At 34.6% G+C, this 14,783-nt stretch overlaps 6 protein-coding genes across 6 annotated transcripts; 3 read left to right on the top strand and 3 right to left on the bottom strand.

Annotated features, from left to right (window-relative positions):
• On the top strand, window positions 1–255 carry GCK72_020209 (uncharacterized protein; the record flags this gene model as incomplete). The annotated part of the gene is made up of 1 exon (XM_053733447.1): window positions 1–255. One exon carries the CDS (start codon window positions 1–3, stop codon window positions 253–255), a length of 255 nt encoding a protein of 84 aa, XP_053582360.1.
• An 821-nt stretch (window positions 256–1,076) lies between these two features.
• GCK72_020210 (uncharacterized protein) lies at window positions 1,077–2,549 on the bottom strand (the record flags this gene model as incomplete). The annotated part of the gene is made up of 6 exons (XM_053733448.1): window positions 1,077–1,129; window positions 1,575–1,749; window positions 1,798–1,894; window positions 1,950–2,053; window positions 2,122–2,200; window positions 2,305–2,549. 6 exons carry the CDS (start codon window positions 2,547–2,549, stop codon window positions 1,077–1,079), a joined length of 753 nt encoding a protein of 250 aa, XP_053582361.1.
• Window positions 2,550–3,054: 505 nt separating this feature from the next.
• Window positions 3,055–4,266, bottom strand: GCK72_020211 (uncharacterized protein; the record flags this gene model as incomplete). The annotated part of the gene is made up of 4 exons (XM_053733449.1): window positions 3,055–3,225; window positions 3,274–3,370; window positions 3,426–3,529; window positions 3,811–4,266. 4 exons carry the CDS (start codon window positions 4,264–4,266, stop codon window positions 3,055–3,057), a joined length of 828 nt encoding a protein of 275 aa, XP_053582362.1.
• A 716-nt stretch (window positions 4,267–4,982) lies between these two features.
• Window positions 4,983–7,651, bottom strand: GCK72_020212 (uncharacterized protein; the record flags this gene model as incomplete). Its single annotated transcript, XM_053733450.1, has 6 exons — window positions 4,983–5,153; window positions 5,202–5,298; window positions 5,356–5,459; window positions 6,668–6,764; window positions 6,820–6,923; window positions 7,202–7,651. 6 exons carry the CDS (start codon window positions 7,649–7,651, stop codon window positions 4,983–4,985), a joined length of 1,023 nt encoding a protein of 340 aa, XP_053582363.1.
• Window positions 7,652–10,328: 2,677 nt separating this feature from the next.
• On the top strand, window positions 10,329–11,627 carry GCK72_020213 (uncharacterized protein; the record flags this gene model as incomplete). The annotated part of the gene is made up of 6 exons (XM_053733451.1): window positions 10,329–10,517; window positions 10,561–10,620; window positions 10,785–10,901; window positions 10,958–11,074; window positions 11,118–11,389; window positions 11,441–11,627. The coding sequence occupies 6 exons, from the start codon at window positions 10,329–10,331 to the stop codon at window positions 11,625–11,627; spliced, it is 942 nt and encodes a 313-aa protein (XP_053582364.1).
• A 659-nt stretch (window positions 11,628–12,286) lies between these two features.
• GCK72_020214 (uncharacterized protein) lies at window positions 12,287–13,187 on the top strand (the record flags this gene model as incomplete). Its single annotated transcript, XM_003116037.2, has 3 exons — window positions 12,287–12,389; window positions 12,435–12,625; window positions 12,672–13,187. 3 exons carry the CDS (start codon window positions 12,287–12,289, stop codon window positions 13,185–13,187), a joined length of 810 nt encoding a protein of 269 aa, XP_003116085.2.
• Window positions 13,188–14,783: the final 1,596 nt, after the last annotated feature.

Raw genomic sequence — 14,783 nt, forward strand, 5'->3', positions numbered from 1 at the left:
ATGCTTCTCCTGCCTCTTATCTATGCTTTTATAGCGATTGAGCTGAAATATTACAATCAAGCAATGACAAACATAGCTATTATCATTGGGTCAATGCATGGCTTCGTCTCTACAATAGTGATGTTATTCGTTCATCATCCTTACAGAGAAGCGTTTTTGGATATTTTTATCAGGAAAAATGGTCAACAAGATGAAGCGGAGAACAGGAGGAGTCGATATCTGAAGAATAATTCGATTGGTATACTCAAATATTAATTATTGTATCTGTTATCAGCATTACTATCTTCTAGTGAAGTTAAATGAAGTATAAGAATTAAAATCAAATGCCTGCCATAAACATTCGTCTGTTATTTCAAGTTTGAACCTAATTCTAAGTCTGTCTAGTCATAGAGCCGCAAAGTTTGAAAAAAGTGATCTGTCTAAGCCTCAACAGGTGTTTCACACTGCAAAGAAACGAGATAACATAACGTCAGCGAATCTTTCAGAATAGAACTGATGTCAAAAGATTTGTGGTTCATTTGGCAGAATTTGTGGTTTAGCGTTTTCGTCTTATTGTAGAAGTCATTGTTGAATAGCGAAAAAAAACACGTTAATATTATTATTACGAACATTTTATTTTGAAAACAACGTTAACGGTTTATACTTTTGAACTGAGGTATTATGAATTCAATTTTTTCTGTGCAAGGAACGCTCGCTCTGCCGTCTGGCGGCGGCAGTGTTCGAAAATGGAGCGCATCGTTGAAATGGGAGTGGGCGAGCTTTCCTTGCACACAGAAAAATTTGAATTCATAATATTACAGGTGTTTCGAACAGAACCAATTCAGCCACCAATCTAAACTCAATACGACATGATTTTCAGCACACTCTGGAACTTGAAAAACTTCTTCAATAATCTCCCTTTCAGATACAAAATACTTTGTTTCACCTGAATTTCTACTGTCGCTTCTGAACTCTAATATATCTCTACTGAGACCCGAAAATACTTCAGACAGTTTTGATTTTACTTCTGCTGGAATGTAAATTTATGATTTTCAGTATTCATAACGGATAAAAGTTGTTTTTTTTAAGATGCTATGTTATCTATTCTGACCATATTTGAGAACCGTTTCCATACGATTTGCAACTTCAACTGGAAACGTTACTGGACTTTAATCAGACCTTTTTGGCTAGGTGCACATTGCTTCACTGTCTTTGGCTATTCTTGTTCCATTCGGATTCTTGAGATGTGATCAGAATAAATCTTAAATTTTCAGATATTTCTTATACTTTTTGTGACATTGGTTCCTCTTAGCTTATTACTAATTACTCTTACCTATTCTCGTTTTCAATATTATTTTAACTACTATGATCAGAATATTGCTGTATCGATGGAATCTGTGAATGGACTTGATTCTACTTTAGTCATCAATAAATACTTTAATTTTACATCAATATAAACAGTTGTTTTGTTTTTTGAATAAGTAGTATCAATAATTGTAAAACTATTTGCATGAAGACAAAAACGTTTATTTGAAAATTGAGAAATCGAAGGAAATATCTGGACTCTTGAGTACAAAGAATTTCATGAAACCAACTTATAATCAATTCGTGCTCAGACTTCACATTCACAGGTTTCAATACTGTCAGTTGCTTAAAATACGGATGAGTCCAATAAAAGTAACAAGAGACTATATTCACTCGACAATCCACAAGAATAGCCCGGGCAAATATGATGTAGCTAGCATATGTTGATGCCCAGAAACATGTAATCTGAAAACGAATTGAATCTTTTAAATAAATGGAATTTCAAAAACGAACAGCAAAAACTTGAGTCATCATAGATGGTAGCAGAATAATGCACATTGTGATTTTTAGTGTTGTCTCTGCTTTTGCCTTCAGTTTCGAATTTTGATCCCTGAAAAGAAGAAAATATAAAAATGTTTGAGGGCTATTGCTCTATCGGAACTTACACTAATTTCAGAGTCTTCATTTTGATGATCATCAATAATGCCATCGTAACTATACAAAAAGTAACAATCGAAGAGAACACAGCGTCCCCGATAGTTTGCAGACGCTGAAAAACAGTGTTCAGTATTAGCTTCTCATGTCATGAGGCATTTAGCTATTTCGAAATAAGCTCACATTTGTGGAAGCAAATGTAGTCGTAAGAGTTATTGCTCCATACTGGAACGGAAAGTCCAACTGAATTCCTATTGCTTTGCTAAGAATATTAGTAAAAAAAACAACAAGACTGAATAAACATGATACAAACGACCATACTTTGAAAATAACACTACAAATCTGAAAAGTATGTTTTTGATATACTTTGCTACGGAACAAACACTGGCCTCTGAGTGAGTTCTTGGATTAAAAAGAACCAATACTCTGATGAAACAGAACAAGACTGTATATAATTGAGAAATATAGTTGAATGCATAGAGTGCAGCGACTAAATATCTTATGATGATTTCAGATTTCATCGTAGCAATATAAGAAGTAACCAGTGTTGTGTATGGAACTCTGTTGACAATGTAATCGATAGCTGTAGCAATTATATTGCAGGACTGCATACAGAGAAACGACTTGAATACATATGGATGAATCACTTTCGAACGATTTCGAGTACTAGTTTTCAGGTAAAACAAAATCATTTGAACAGTGGCGAAAACAGATGGAACGAAACAAATGAGTGATATAATAATAATGACAGTGACATAATCAAAATGGTAGGGAAATGTCTGGTATTCTGGAAAGCAATCTATTGGGAGGTACGCGTGGGCCTGACGCGCGAGCTGAGACGCCATTTTGAAGACTGAAATATGTGTGTTCTCGTTAAAAAAACATTTCGGTTGGGTCACCTTAATCTTTTGGTTTTCTTGTCAGAAGAATAGAAGTATGGGAACTACGTCTGGGTCGAGTTTCGTCTTGTTTGCGGAGTGATTCATCTTATGGGAAGAAAAACATAGATCATTGAGAACAATTTTAATTTTGTAATTAATTTATTTTCACTGTGAAAAAAGAAACATAAAATGAATACTGAGGGAATGAAAAATGAAGAAATGAAAATAAATTGCTTTAGCTAGTGCTCAGAGACTTCACGCTAAGTGGTTTTGGAGTCAACGTCTGCTTGAAATATGGATGAGTCCAATAGAAGTAGCAAGAGACTATACTCACTCGACAATCCAGAAGAACTGGACGAACGAGAATAATATAGCTGGCATAGGTTGTTGCGTAGAAACATATTACCTGGAAACGATTCGGAAGGTTAAAATAAATGAAATTTCAAAAACAAACAGTAAAAATTTGAGTCATAATAGATGGTATCAGAATAATGCACATTGTGATTTTCAGTGTTGTTTCTGCTTTTGCCTTCAGTTTCGAATGTTGGCCTCTGTAAAGTTGGAAATACAAAACATTTTAAGAGCTATTGCTCTATCGGAACTTACACTAATTTCAGAGTCTTCACTTTGAAGATCATCACTGATGTCATCGTAACTATACAAAAAGTGACAATCGAAGAGAACACAGCGTCCCCGATGTTTTGCAGACGCTGAAAAACAGTACTTATGTTAGTTATAGCTTCTCATGTCTTGAGGCATTTTGCTGCTTTGAAATCAACTCACACTTGTGTATGAAAATATAGTCGTGAAAGTTATTGCTCCGTACTGGAACGGAAAGTCCAACTGAATTCCTATTGCTTTGCTAAGAATATTAGGAAAAGAAACAACAATACTAAATAAACATGATACAATCGACCATACATTGAAAATAACACTACAAATCTGAAAAGTGAGTTTTCCATACACTCTGTTCAGGAAAAACAACACAAACCTCTGAGTGAGTTCTTGGATTAAAAAGAACCAATACTCTGATGAAACAGAACAAAACTGTATATAATTGAGACATGTAGTTGAATGCATAGAGTGCAGCGACTAAATATCTGATGATGATTTCAGATTTTATCGTAGCAAAATATGAAGTAACCAGCGTTGTGTATGGAACTCTGTAGACAATGAAATCGATAACTGTAGCAATTATATTGCAGGACTGCATACAGAGAAACGACTTGAATACATATGGATGAATCACTTTCGAACGATTTCGAGTACTAGTTTTCAGGTAAAACAAAATCATTCGAACAGTGGCAAAAACTGATGGAATGAAACAAATTAATGATAAAATAATGATGACAGTGACATAATCGAAATGGTAGGAAAATGTCTGGTATTCTGGAAACCAATCTATTGGGAGGTACGCGTGGGTCTGACGCGCGAGCTGAGACGCCATTTCGAAGACTGAAAATATTTTAGTTCTCGTTAAAAAACTTTTCGGTTGGTTCACCTTAATGTTTTCGTTTCCTTGTTAGAAGAACTACGTCTGGGTCGAGTTTCGTCTCGTTTTCGGAGTGATTCATTTTATGAGAAGAAAAACATTGACATTGACAACAATTTTAATTTTGAAATTAATTTTTTCTCACTGTGAAAAAAGAAACATAAAATGAATACTGATGAGATGAAGAATTATTTTTTAGCTCTGGTTATACAAATGGTGGTTTCTATTATCTTATTACTAATTCTGCTACCATATTCCTGTTTTTCAATATTTTTCAACTATTATAATCAGGAATTCATGAATATTGCTGTATCGATCAAATCTGTGCATGGGCGTGTCTCTACTCTAGTCATGATTTTCCTCCACCGTCCGTATCGGACAGTAGTTGTAAATATGTTTTCAGAAAAAGCGATTATGACGAAGAGTTCTCAAATACTGTCCCAAGGAAACCAAACAGCTCTATTTCGATACTATTTGGATAAAATTTAACGACCCCTTAACGTTAATTTTACATCAAAATAAACAAATTTTTCAAAAATTCGGTTTTCTGAATAAATAATATCAACAATTGTTCAACTATTTGGATGGAACAAAATTTTATTTGAAAATTGAGACTCGTAGAAAATATCTGACAACTTGAGAACAACGAATTTCCAGAAACCAACTCATAATCAGTTTGTGCTCAGAGCCATCACATTCACATGTTTCAATACTGCCTGTTGCTTAAAACACGGATGAGTCCAATAGAAGTAACAAGAGACTATATTCACTCGACAATCCACAAGAATAGGCCGAGCAAGTATCATGTAGCTAGCATATGTTGATGCCCAGAAACATGTGATCTGAAAACAATTCGGAAGTTTTGAACAAATTTAATTTCACAAACAAACAATTAAAATTTCAGTCGTCATAGATGGTATCAGAATAATGCACATTGTGATTTTCAGTGTTGTCTCTGCTTTTGCCTTCAGTTTCGAATTTTGATCACTGAAAAGAGGAGAATATAAACAAATTTTTAATAGCTATTGCTCAATCGGAACTTACACTGATTTCAGAGTCTTCATTTCGAAGATCATCACTAACGTCATCGTAACTATACAAAAAGTAACAATCGAAGAGAACACAACGTCCCCGATGCTTTGTAGACGCTGAAAATCAGTACTCAGTTTTAACTTCTCATGTCTTTGAGGCATTTTGCTACTTCGAAATAAACTCACATTTGTGTAAGAAAATTCAGTCGTGAGAGCTATTGCTCCATACTGAAATGGAAAGTCCAACTGAATTCCTATAGCATTACTTAGAATGTGAGGAATAAAAACAACAAGACTAAATAAACATGATACAAACGACCATACTTTGAAAATAACAGTGCAAATCTGAAAATTATGTTTTCAATACACTTTGTTCAGGAAAAAACACTGACCTTTGAATGAGTTATTGGATAAAAAAGAACCAATATTCTGATGAAACAGAACAAGACTGTAAATAATTGAGAAATATAGTTAAATGCAAAGTGTGAAGCTACTAATAATCTGAAAATGATTTCGGCTTTTATCGTAGCAAAATAAGAAGTCATCAGCGTTGTGAATGGGATGCGGTAGACAATAAATTCAAAAGTTGTAGCAATTATATTGCAGGACTGCATACAGAGAAACGACTTGAATACATATGGATGAAGCTCTTTCGAACCATTTCGAGTACTGGCTTTCAGGTAAAACAAGATCATTTTAACAGTGGCGAAAACGGATGGAATAAAAAAAAAGAATGATATAATAACGATGACAGTGACATAATCGAAATGGTAGGAAAATGTCTGGTATTCTGGAAACGAATTGATCGGGTTGTACGCGTGGGTCTGACGCTTGGGCAGAGACGCCATTTCGAAGACTGAAATATGTGTGTTCTCGTTAAAAAAACTTTTCGGTTGGTTCACCTTAATGTTTTCGTTTCCTTGTCAGAAGAATCGAAGTATGGGAACTACGTCTGGGTTAAATTTCGTCTCGTTTTCCAGGTGATTAGTCTTATGAGAAGAAAAACATAGATCATTGAGAACAACTTTAATTTTTTCTCTTTGTGAAAAAAAACATAATATGAATACTGATGAAATGAACAATGTAAGTATGAACATAAAATGTTTTAGCTAGTGCTCAGAGACTTCACGCTAAGTGGTTTTGGAGTCAACGTCTGCTTAAAACACGGATGATTCCAATAGAAGTAACAAGAGACAATATTCACTCGAAAATCCACAAGAAACGTCCGGACAAGTAAGATGTAGCTAACATATGATGATGCCCAGAAACATGTTATCTGTAAAAAGATTCAGAAGTTTTGAATAAATGGAATTTCAAAAACGAACAGCAAAAACTTGAGTCATCATAGATGGTAGCAGAATAATGCACATTGTGATTTTCAGTGTTGTTTCTGCTTTTGCCTTCAATTTCGAATTTTGATCACTGAAAAGAAGAGAAATTAAAAATTTTTGGGATCTATTGCTCAATCAGAACTTACACTAATTTCAGAGTCTTCATTTTGATGATCATCAATAATGCCGTCGTGATTATACAAAAAGTAACAATCGAAGAGAACACAGCGTCTCCAATGGTTTGCAGACGCTGAAAAACAGTGTTCAGTATAATTCATTATTAGCTTCTCATGTCATGAGACATTTAGCTATTTCGAAATAAACTAACATTTGAGAAAGCAAATGTAGTCGTTAAAGTTATTGCTCCATACTGGAATGGAATATCCAACTGAATTCCTATTGCATTACTTAGAATGTTAGTCAAAATAACAATAATACTGAATAAACATGACGCAAATGACCATACTTTGAAAATAACACTACAAATCTAAAAAGTATGTTTTTGATATACTTTGCTACGGAACAAACCCTGACCTCTGAGTGAGTTCTTGGATTAAAAAGAACCAATACTCTGATGAAACAGAACAAGACTGTATATAATTGAGACATGTAAATGAATGCATAGAGTGCAGCGACTAAATATCTTATGATGATTTCAGATTTCATCGTAGCAATATAAGAAGTAACCAGTGTTGTGTATGAAATTCTGTTGACAATGTAATCGAGAGCTGTAGCAATTATATTGCAGAACTGCATACAGAGAAATGACTTGAATACATATGGATGAATCTCTTTTGAACCATTTCGAGTGCTGGTTTTCAGGTAAAACAAAATCATTTGAACAGTGGCAAAAACAGATGGAACGAAACAAATGAATGATAAAATAACGATGACAGTGACATAATCGAATTGGTACGAAAATGTCTGATATTCTGGAAACCAATCGATCGGGAGGTACGCGTTGGGCAAAGACGCCATTTCTAAGACTGAAAATATGTGTATCCTCGTTAAAAAACTTTTCGCTTGGTTCACCTCAATGTTTTCGTTTCCTTGTCAGAAGAATCGAAGCATGGGAACTACGTCTGGGTCGAGTTTCGTCTTGTTTGCGGAGTGATTCATCTTATGAGAAGAAAAACATAGATCATTGAGAACAATTTAAATTTCGTAATTAATTCATTCTCAATGTGAGAAAGGGAACATAAAATGAATACTGCGGAAATGAAAAATGAAGGTTTGAAAAGAAATTGATTTAACTTGTGCTCAATGACTTCACGCTAACTGGTTTTGGTGTCACCGTCTGTTTGAAATAGGGATGAGTCCAATAGAAATAACACGAAACTATGTTTACTCGACAATCCAAAAAAACTGGACGAACGAGAATAATATAACAAGCATAATTATAGGCCCAAAAACTAGCTAACTGCAATAGAGTTTTATTGAGTTTCAAGGAAAAGCAGTAGGAAAACTCACAGCAAAAGTTTGTGAGAGTATTGAGGGTATTATAATAATGCACATTGTGATTTTCAGTGTTGTTTCTGCTTTCGCTTTTAGTTTGGAATGTTGATCTCTAGAAAGAAAATAGATTTGAACTACATGCTTGGTCAGATCTTAACTTACATTAATTTGAGGTTTTTCATTTTAATCAACATTATTAATGTAATTGCAACTATAGAAATTGTCACAATCAAGGAGAAAAAGTAGCCTCCGATGTTCTGCGGACGCTGAAATAATATCATTTTTTGATGAGCCACACATGAGCAATTGAACAAAATGTTGATCTGAAGATATTAGTCAGTAGACCAGTTAATCATGACGGGTACACTTCTGATATGACATCAGTGTGTCGTCAATTTTCAAATTACTTTTTTGTTTTAAGTTCTTACATTTCCGTAAGCAAACGTAGTAGTTAGAATTATCGCACCATATTGGAATGGGGAATCTAATTGCATTCCAACTGCATCATACCAGATATGAGAAAAAGAACCACATATACTGAGTAATACTGATACAAGCGACCATACTACAAAAAGAATTCTGCAGACCTGAAAACTAGATGAAATATTTGAACATTTTAAACTGGAGGGTTACTTCCAAATGGCTTCTTGGATTAAAAAGAACCAATACTCTGATGAAACAAAACAGAACAGTATAAAACTGAGAAATGTAATCGAATCCGTAATGACAGACAACGAAATATCTGATGATACTATCAGATTTCATTGTAGAGAGGTATGAAGTGACAAACGAAGTGCATGGGATACGGTAGACAATGAAGTCAAACGTTGTAGCAATTATATTACAGAATTGCATACAGAGAAATGATTTGAATACGTATGGATGAATATCTTTCGAGGTGTTTTTGTTAGGACTTTTCAGATAAAAAACCAACATTTTTACAGTGCAAAGTGTGGGAGGTATAAAACAGATGAATGATAAAACGATGATGATAGAGACATAATCGAAATGATACGAAAATTGCTGATACTCTGGAAATAAGTTGATTGGACGATAAACGTTAGGAGGGTGTCCAGTTGAATACGACATTTGTAAATATGAAATATTAGAGCTCTTGTCAGAGAAGCTTCAGTTAGTTCTCTTTATGTTTTGGTTCCCTGGTCAGAAAATAGGCGTAAATGAACTACGTCTAATGAGTATCACAAAGGAACTACGTCTCATATAGGAATTACATCTAATGTGTTGTGCGATTCAACTGTGCAGACATCATTGACAACCATTTTTTTCAATTAATTTGTTCTCATTGTGGAAACTATTGGATTGAAAAAGGTAATGATTTATAAACACAAATTGATCAAGCTTGAAAAAAAATCGTGTTGAAAGTCTTCACATTTGCTGATTTCGGTGCGGACGATATTTGAAAAGTTGAATTCAGAAAAATAACCATAAAAATTTCAGACACCGGTGACGATGATCGAAATGATAGGAAAACGTCCGATATTCTGGAAGTAAGTTAACTGGGATGAACGTGGGCTGGGTGTTTGAGGAATACGGAAATATTTGGGTTCTCGTTGAATTACTTTATGGTTGGTTCCCCATCGTGTTTTATTTTCTTTAATGAGATCAATAAAAGTATGGGAACTACATACGTCACGTTTTCCAAGTGAAAACAGCTTGCAAAGCTGAAACAGAAAAAAAAATCAGAAAAACGAAATGATAGGAAACGAAGTTCAGCTGACTTGTTTGTTCCGTAAAATGTTGTTTGTTTTAGTAAAAATCTGTAAATGTTTCCATTTACGAAAAAAGAAGAATGAGAACTGTCCTAAAATGTGACTCCTTGGTAATTCTCCGATTGATTCAACTGTACAGGCTTTCCAAATGTGTGACCCTCTAATAGATCGGCACTTGTGGAAAATATCGAGGTTCAAACAAGGCGTACAATGAGAAACAGAAAACATTCACGTTGATTTCTCATGATTTTCAAAAAAAATGTTGAAAGATTTCTTGAACTCTTGAACTGTTCATATTCTTTGTTAACAATAAAATCATAATTTCGCGTAATATTACGTATGATAACAGGAACATAGTCTAATTTCCTGTCTGCACCCACTCAAGTCAGAACAACTCCTCTTATCGTATTGTCACGAAACTATCTCCAACATATACGATACAACTCTTCTATTCATTTTTCCTCGCCGTGATGTACATCAACTGGCCTCACTACTACATCCCGAAATTCAATGGACTCTGCTCTTTTCTTGTGAATCCAATTTTCATATTCATCATTTTCGCAGATAAAAGACTTCAACTTGGAAACTATCGATGCTTGCTATTGTACTTTGCCATTTTCAACATGATTTGCTCCGCCTGTGACATTCTGGTGCCAGTGGTTAGAAATGGATTTTTTAATTCACTTTAGATAATTTTTTCAGTGTGTTCATGATCACCGTTATGCGTTCTCTGTGTTCACTTCTGATGGGTTATTCGAGAAAGTTGGTGAAAATGATAAGTTTTCTGTTCAAATTTGGTTTCAGTACTCCGAAATCAACCAATTCATACTGGCGTTCCGTTGTAGTTTCATTTCGGCCACCTACGCAATCCTTCACGCCCATTTTGTATATCGATTCATGGTTATATTCAAGTGAACTATTTTCAGAGAATCTGTAATAACGTGACCGCTTACAGCAATAAGTTTCTTGCTAAATATTTCCTACCGTACGGAATGATTGCATCTATTGTGTATTGTCTGTTTCATATGGTTTATTGGATTGTGGTAAGTTTCGGGCATGAATGCTGCAAAAAGTGTGAGCCTATGATTCTGATTTTAAGGCGTGTTTCTATTTTATTGGTGCGGATCGAGAACGGAAGTTGTACATGAGAGAGACAATTCAAGAAGTTTATGGGTTGGACTCTCTGGATATCAACATGATTATCGCCCTTTACAGAGTATATTTCATTTGATTTTTCTTTTGAAAAGTTTCAGTTACAGGAAGGAAGCTATGACGCTGTTCAAAAGTCTCTCATCGGGGTAGTCTCCATCACATTTCTTTCCGTAGACTCCGTTATAATTTACTTCATTCTCGGTCTACTTATCATGAAACGGCTAGGAAGTAACACTCTAATCATGAGCAAGAAGACGAAGAAATTGCAGGCCCAACTCATGAAAGCTCTCATAGTTCAATCAGTTATCCCGACTGTTGTCAGTTTTGCACCTTGCATTTTTTCATGGTATCAACCAGTTTTTGGGATCGAGTTGGGACGGTTTGTTATTTCTCGTTTGACGGTTCGAATCACCTTATTCGGAAATTGCAGATCGGTCTACCACAGTGCTGCAATTGCTGTTTCTGCATTTCCATTTCTCGATCCCTTGGCCATTTTATTCTTCGTTCCTACTTTCCGACAAAGATTCAAAGAAGAAATTAGTAGAATTCTTCTGTTGAGAAATTTAACAAAACGTTGTAATCCAACAGCTGAAACTGTTTCTTCTCGTGTACCCTGATAGTTTTCTGAAGGAACTGAATAAATATGTTTGATAGAAAATACCACGCACACGAAAGTACGCCAGTGATTACTTGAATTGAATCAAAATTAAATTGGCTCAAAACACATAAAGTTCCTGTTGAAGTGTCTAGATTTAAGAGAAATTGATTCCAGGAATAATTTTTCTCGCAAAAGCTCAAATATTGGAACAGGTGTTTCTCTTTTTCAAACAATTCATTTCAAATAAATTCCGAGAATATCTGGTTTCAACTATTTTTCTGAGTTTCGATAGCTTGATTCTTCTATCAAATGTTTTGCTCTCTGTTCTTTTTGATCTGATCTCTCAACAAAAAAAACGTGTTTGAGTTCTAGAACATAAATCCAATTGCAAATTGCATTGACTGCTATGGAAACGTGATTTCAAGGGACTCTGATTCAACTTTTTCATTTTGAATGATTTCATCGTGTACTCCTGAGATTAGTTATTTTGCCTCTCCAGAGTTTTTACTGTTATCTTTACACGGAGCAACTGCAATCTCTGTTCCAATTCATTTGTTTGGGATGTATTGTATATTGTTTCGAACTCCAGAACAGATGAAATCAGTGAAATTTTATTTTGTGAATCTACATATTTGGATTGTTTTGTATGACTACTCAGTTTGTTTGTTGACAGTTCCCATGCTACTCCTACCAACTATGGCAGGGTACACACTTGGGCTTTTGACCAATATGGGCGTTCCCACAATCCTTCAGACGATTTCAGTTCTCCTTTTTTTGGAATGTAAGTTATTTGTATCTAAAACTACAAAAGTTCAGCTCATTTCAGACGTCCTGTTATCTATTCTCGCTATATTTGAAAACCGTTTTCACATCGTTTGTAATTTCAATTGGAAACCTTACTGGACATCAATTAGACGTGTTTGGCTAGGCGCACATTATTTGATTGGTTTGGTTATTCTTATCCCATTTGCCTTCTTGACTCCAGATCAAGATATTGCCAAGAAATTAATTTTCCAAGTAAGTTATCTCAGTTGGCCGAAAACTCTAAATAATATATTTTCAGCAATTACCGTGTCTACCTGACTACATTTATAATGCTCCCATATTTGTGACGTCTGACAGTTACACATACCATATCACTGTTCTAGTCACTTTTCTGATTTTTGGGGTCTCTGAAGCAATTTTGATTATTCTGCTTCTTATCACCAACACTATTCAGCAATTAAGAGCAAAGAAAATGTCTCAAAAATTATTCGAGATTCAAAAGAAATTCTTCATAGCCTTGGTAATACAAATGATGGTTCCATTGATATTTCTTCTAATTCCTTTGAGTTATGCCTGCTGTGTGATTTATTATAATTATTACAATCAAGCCATCACAAATATTGGGGTCGCAATGGAGTCAATACATGGAATTGTCTCTACAATAGTCATGATTTTTATTCATCGTCCTTATCGAGAAGCGTTCTTTAGCATGTTTTCGAAGAGACCGAGAAGTACTTCATCAAAGAGTTCTCAGAGATTCAATGTGTCAAATAATCGAGTAGTTCCGTTAAGAGTGTCCATGAATAAAGTTTGAGTTACATAACAACAGAAAATAAGAAATAACAAAACACGTTTTACAATCTTTTAGTGGTTAATTTCAAGATATTGCTTCTCTGAACCGGCTCAAATATGCTTCTGACGTTCTATCCGTACATTTATTTTACTTCTCAGAAAGCGTTAGATCACATTTTTGAATAATTGCTATTTTGTTGTCAAACCAAAAGGAAGTAGTCTCTATATTTACATATTCTCTCCTTCTTGAATCTATTCCTCGTCAGCGTTCTTATTGATTCAATACCAATTTCTCAACATATATGACTGATGTAACATGCATCTCATCAACCAGCTACCACGCTAAACCAGATTTTCTTACCCTAGCAGGACATTGTATCACTGCTAATTCAACACCCTGCCATATATTTGGTCTTTATATTATTCTCACAAAAACTCAGAGAGCCATGAGTTCAATTAAATGTTATTTTGTAATGTTACATGGTTGGATTGTAGTTAATGACCATTTTCTTTGTGTTTTATCTATTCCATTTCTAATGTTTCCTACTTTATCCGGGTTCTCACTAGGATTGCTTCCGGAACTTGGTGTCCCAGATGTGCTGATTGTTGCATTACTTCTACATATTCTTACAATAATTTTCAGTCATACCATCCTTTCTATATTTGAAAGTCGGTTTCATATCACTTGTACTTACTCTTGGAAGGAACCTTGGGACAAAATCAGAATACCTTGGTTGATTACACTTTTGTCATAACTGTTTTCATCACGTTTTAGTTCTTACTTCCAGACCAGGAAGCAGCAAAGAAGCGAGTTTTTCAGGTGAGCTATGCATGAGCTTTTAAGAAATATAATTATTAGTTTCAGACTCTGCCCTGCCTTCCTGACTATATCCTTCAGGATCATATGTTCGTACTAACTGAAAACTACTCCTATCATTTGATAACCCTCACCTGCTACATGATAGGCGTCTTGGAATCAGTTTTTCATAGCCTGCTTAATTTGGAATGTTATCGATCAAGTGCGATCGAAGAAAATGTTTTTTAAAAAAATTTCATATGCAAGTCAAATTTTTTATGGCTCTAGTTGTTCAAATGCTGGTGCCGTGTCTTCTGTTAGTTGTTCCATTGTTAAATCGTTTGAAATCGTTTGCAATAGTACTGGAAACATTTCATGGAATAACTGTTTCCAGTAACCTATGTTTTGTATGTTCAACTTCTTCTCATATGAGTAATTTTAATCAAGTTACTCAAAAACTATGCGCGCCTATGATTTAATTGTCTTGTTTAGCTTGTTCCGATTTGCACATTCCACTAAGATCAAAAACGTGAGACCTCTTTTATATGTGTCTTTTATGATTGGTTTCATGCGTAACTTACCCGGATATAAAATTAACGATTTTTATGAAAATGGATTTAATTACCAAGTCAAGCTATCGAAACTCAGAAAAATAGTTAAAACTAGATATTCTCGGTATTTATTTGAAATGAATTGTTTGAATAAGAGAAACACCTGTTCCAATATTTGGGCTTTTGCGGGAAAAATTATTCCTGGAACCAATTTCTCTTAAATCTAGACACTTGAACAGGAACTTTGTGTGTTGTGAGCCAATTCAATGTT

This window comes from Caenorhabditis remanei, chromosome V (assembly GCF_010183535.1).
Source record: "Caenorhabditis remanei strain PX506 chromosome V, whole genome shotgun sequence".
Classification (NCBI taxonomy): Eukaryota; Metazoa; Nematoda; class Chromadorea; order Rhabditida; family Rhabditidae; genus Caenorhabditis; species Caenorhabditis remanei.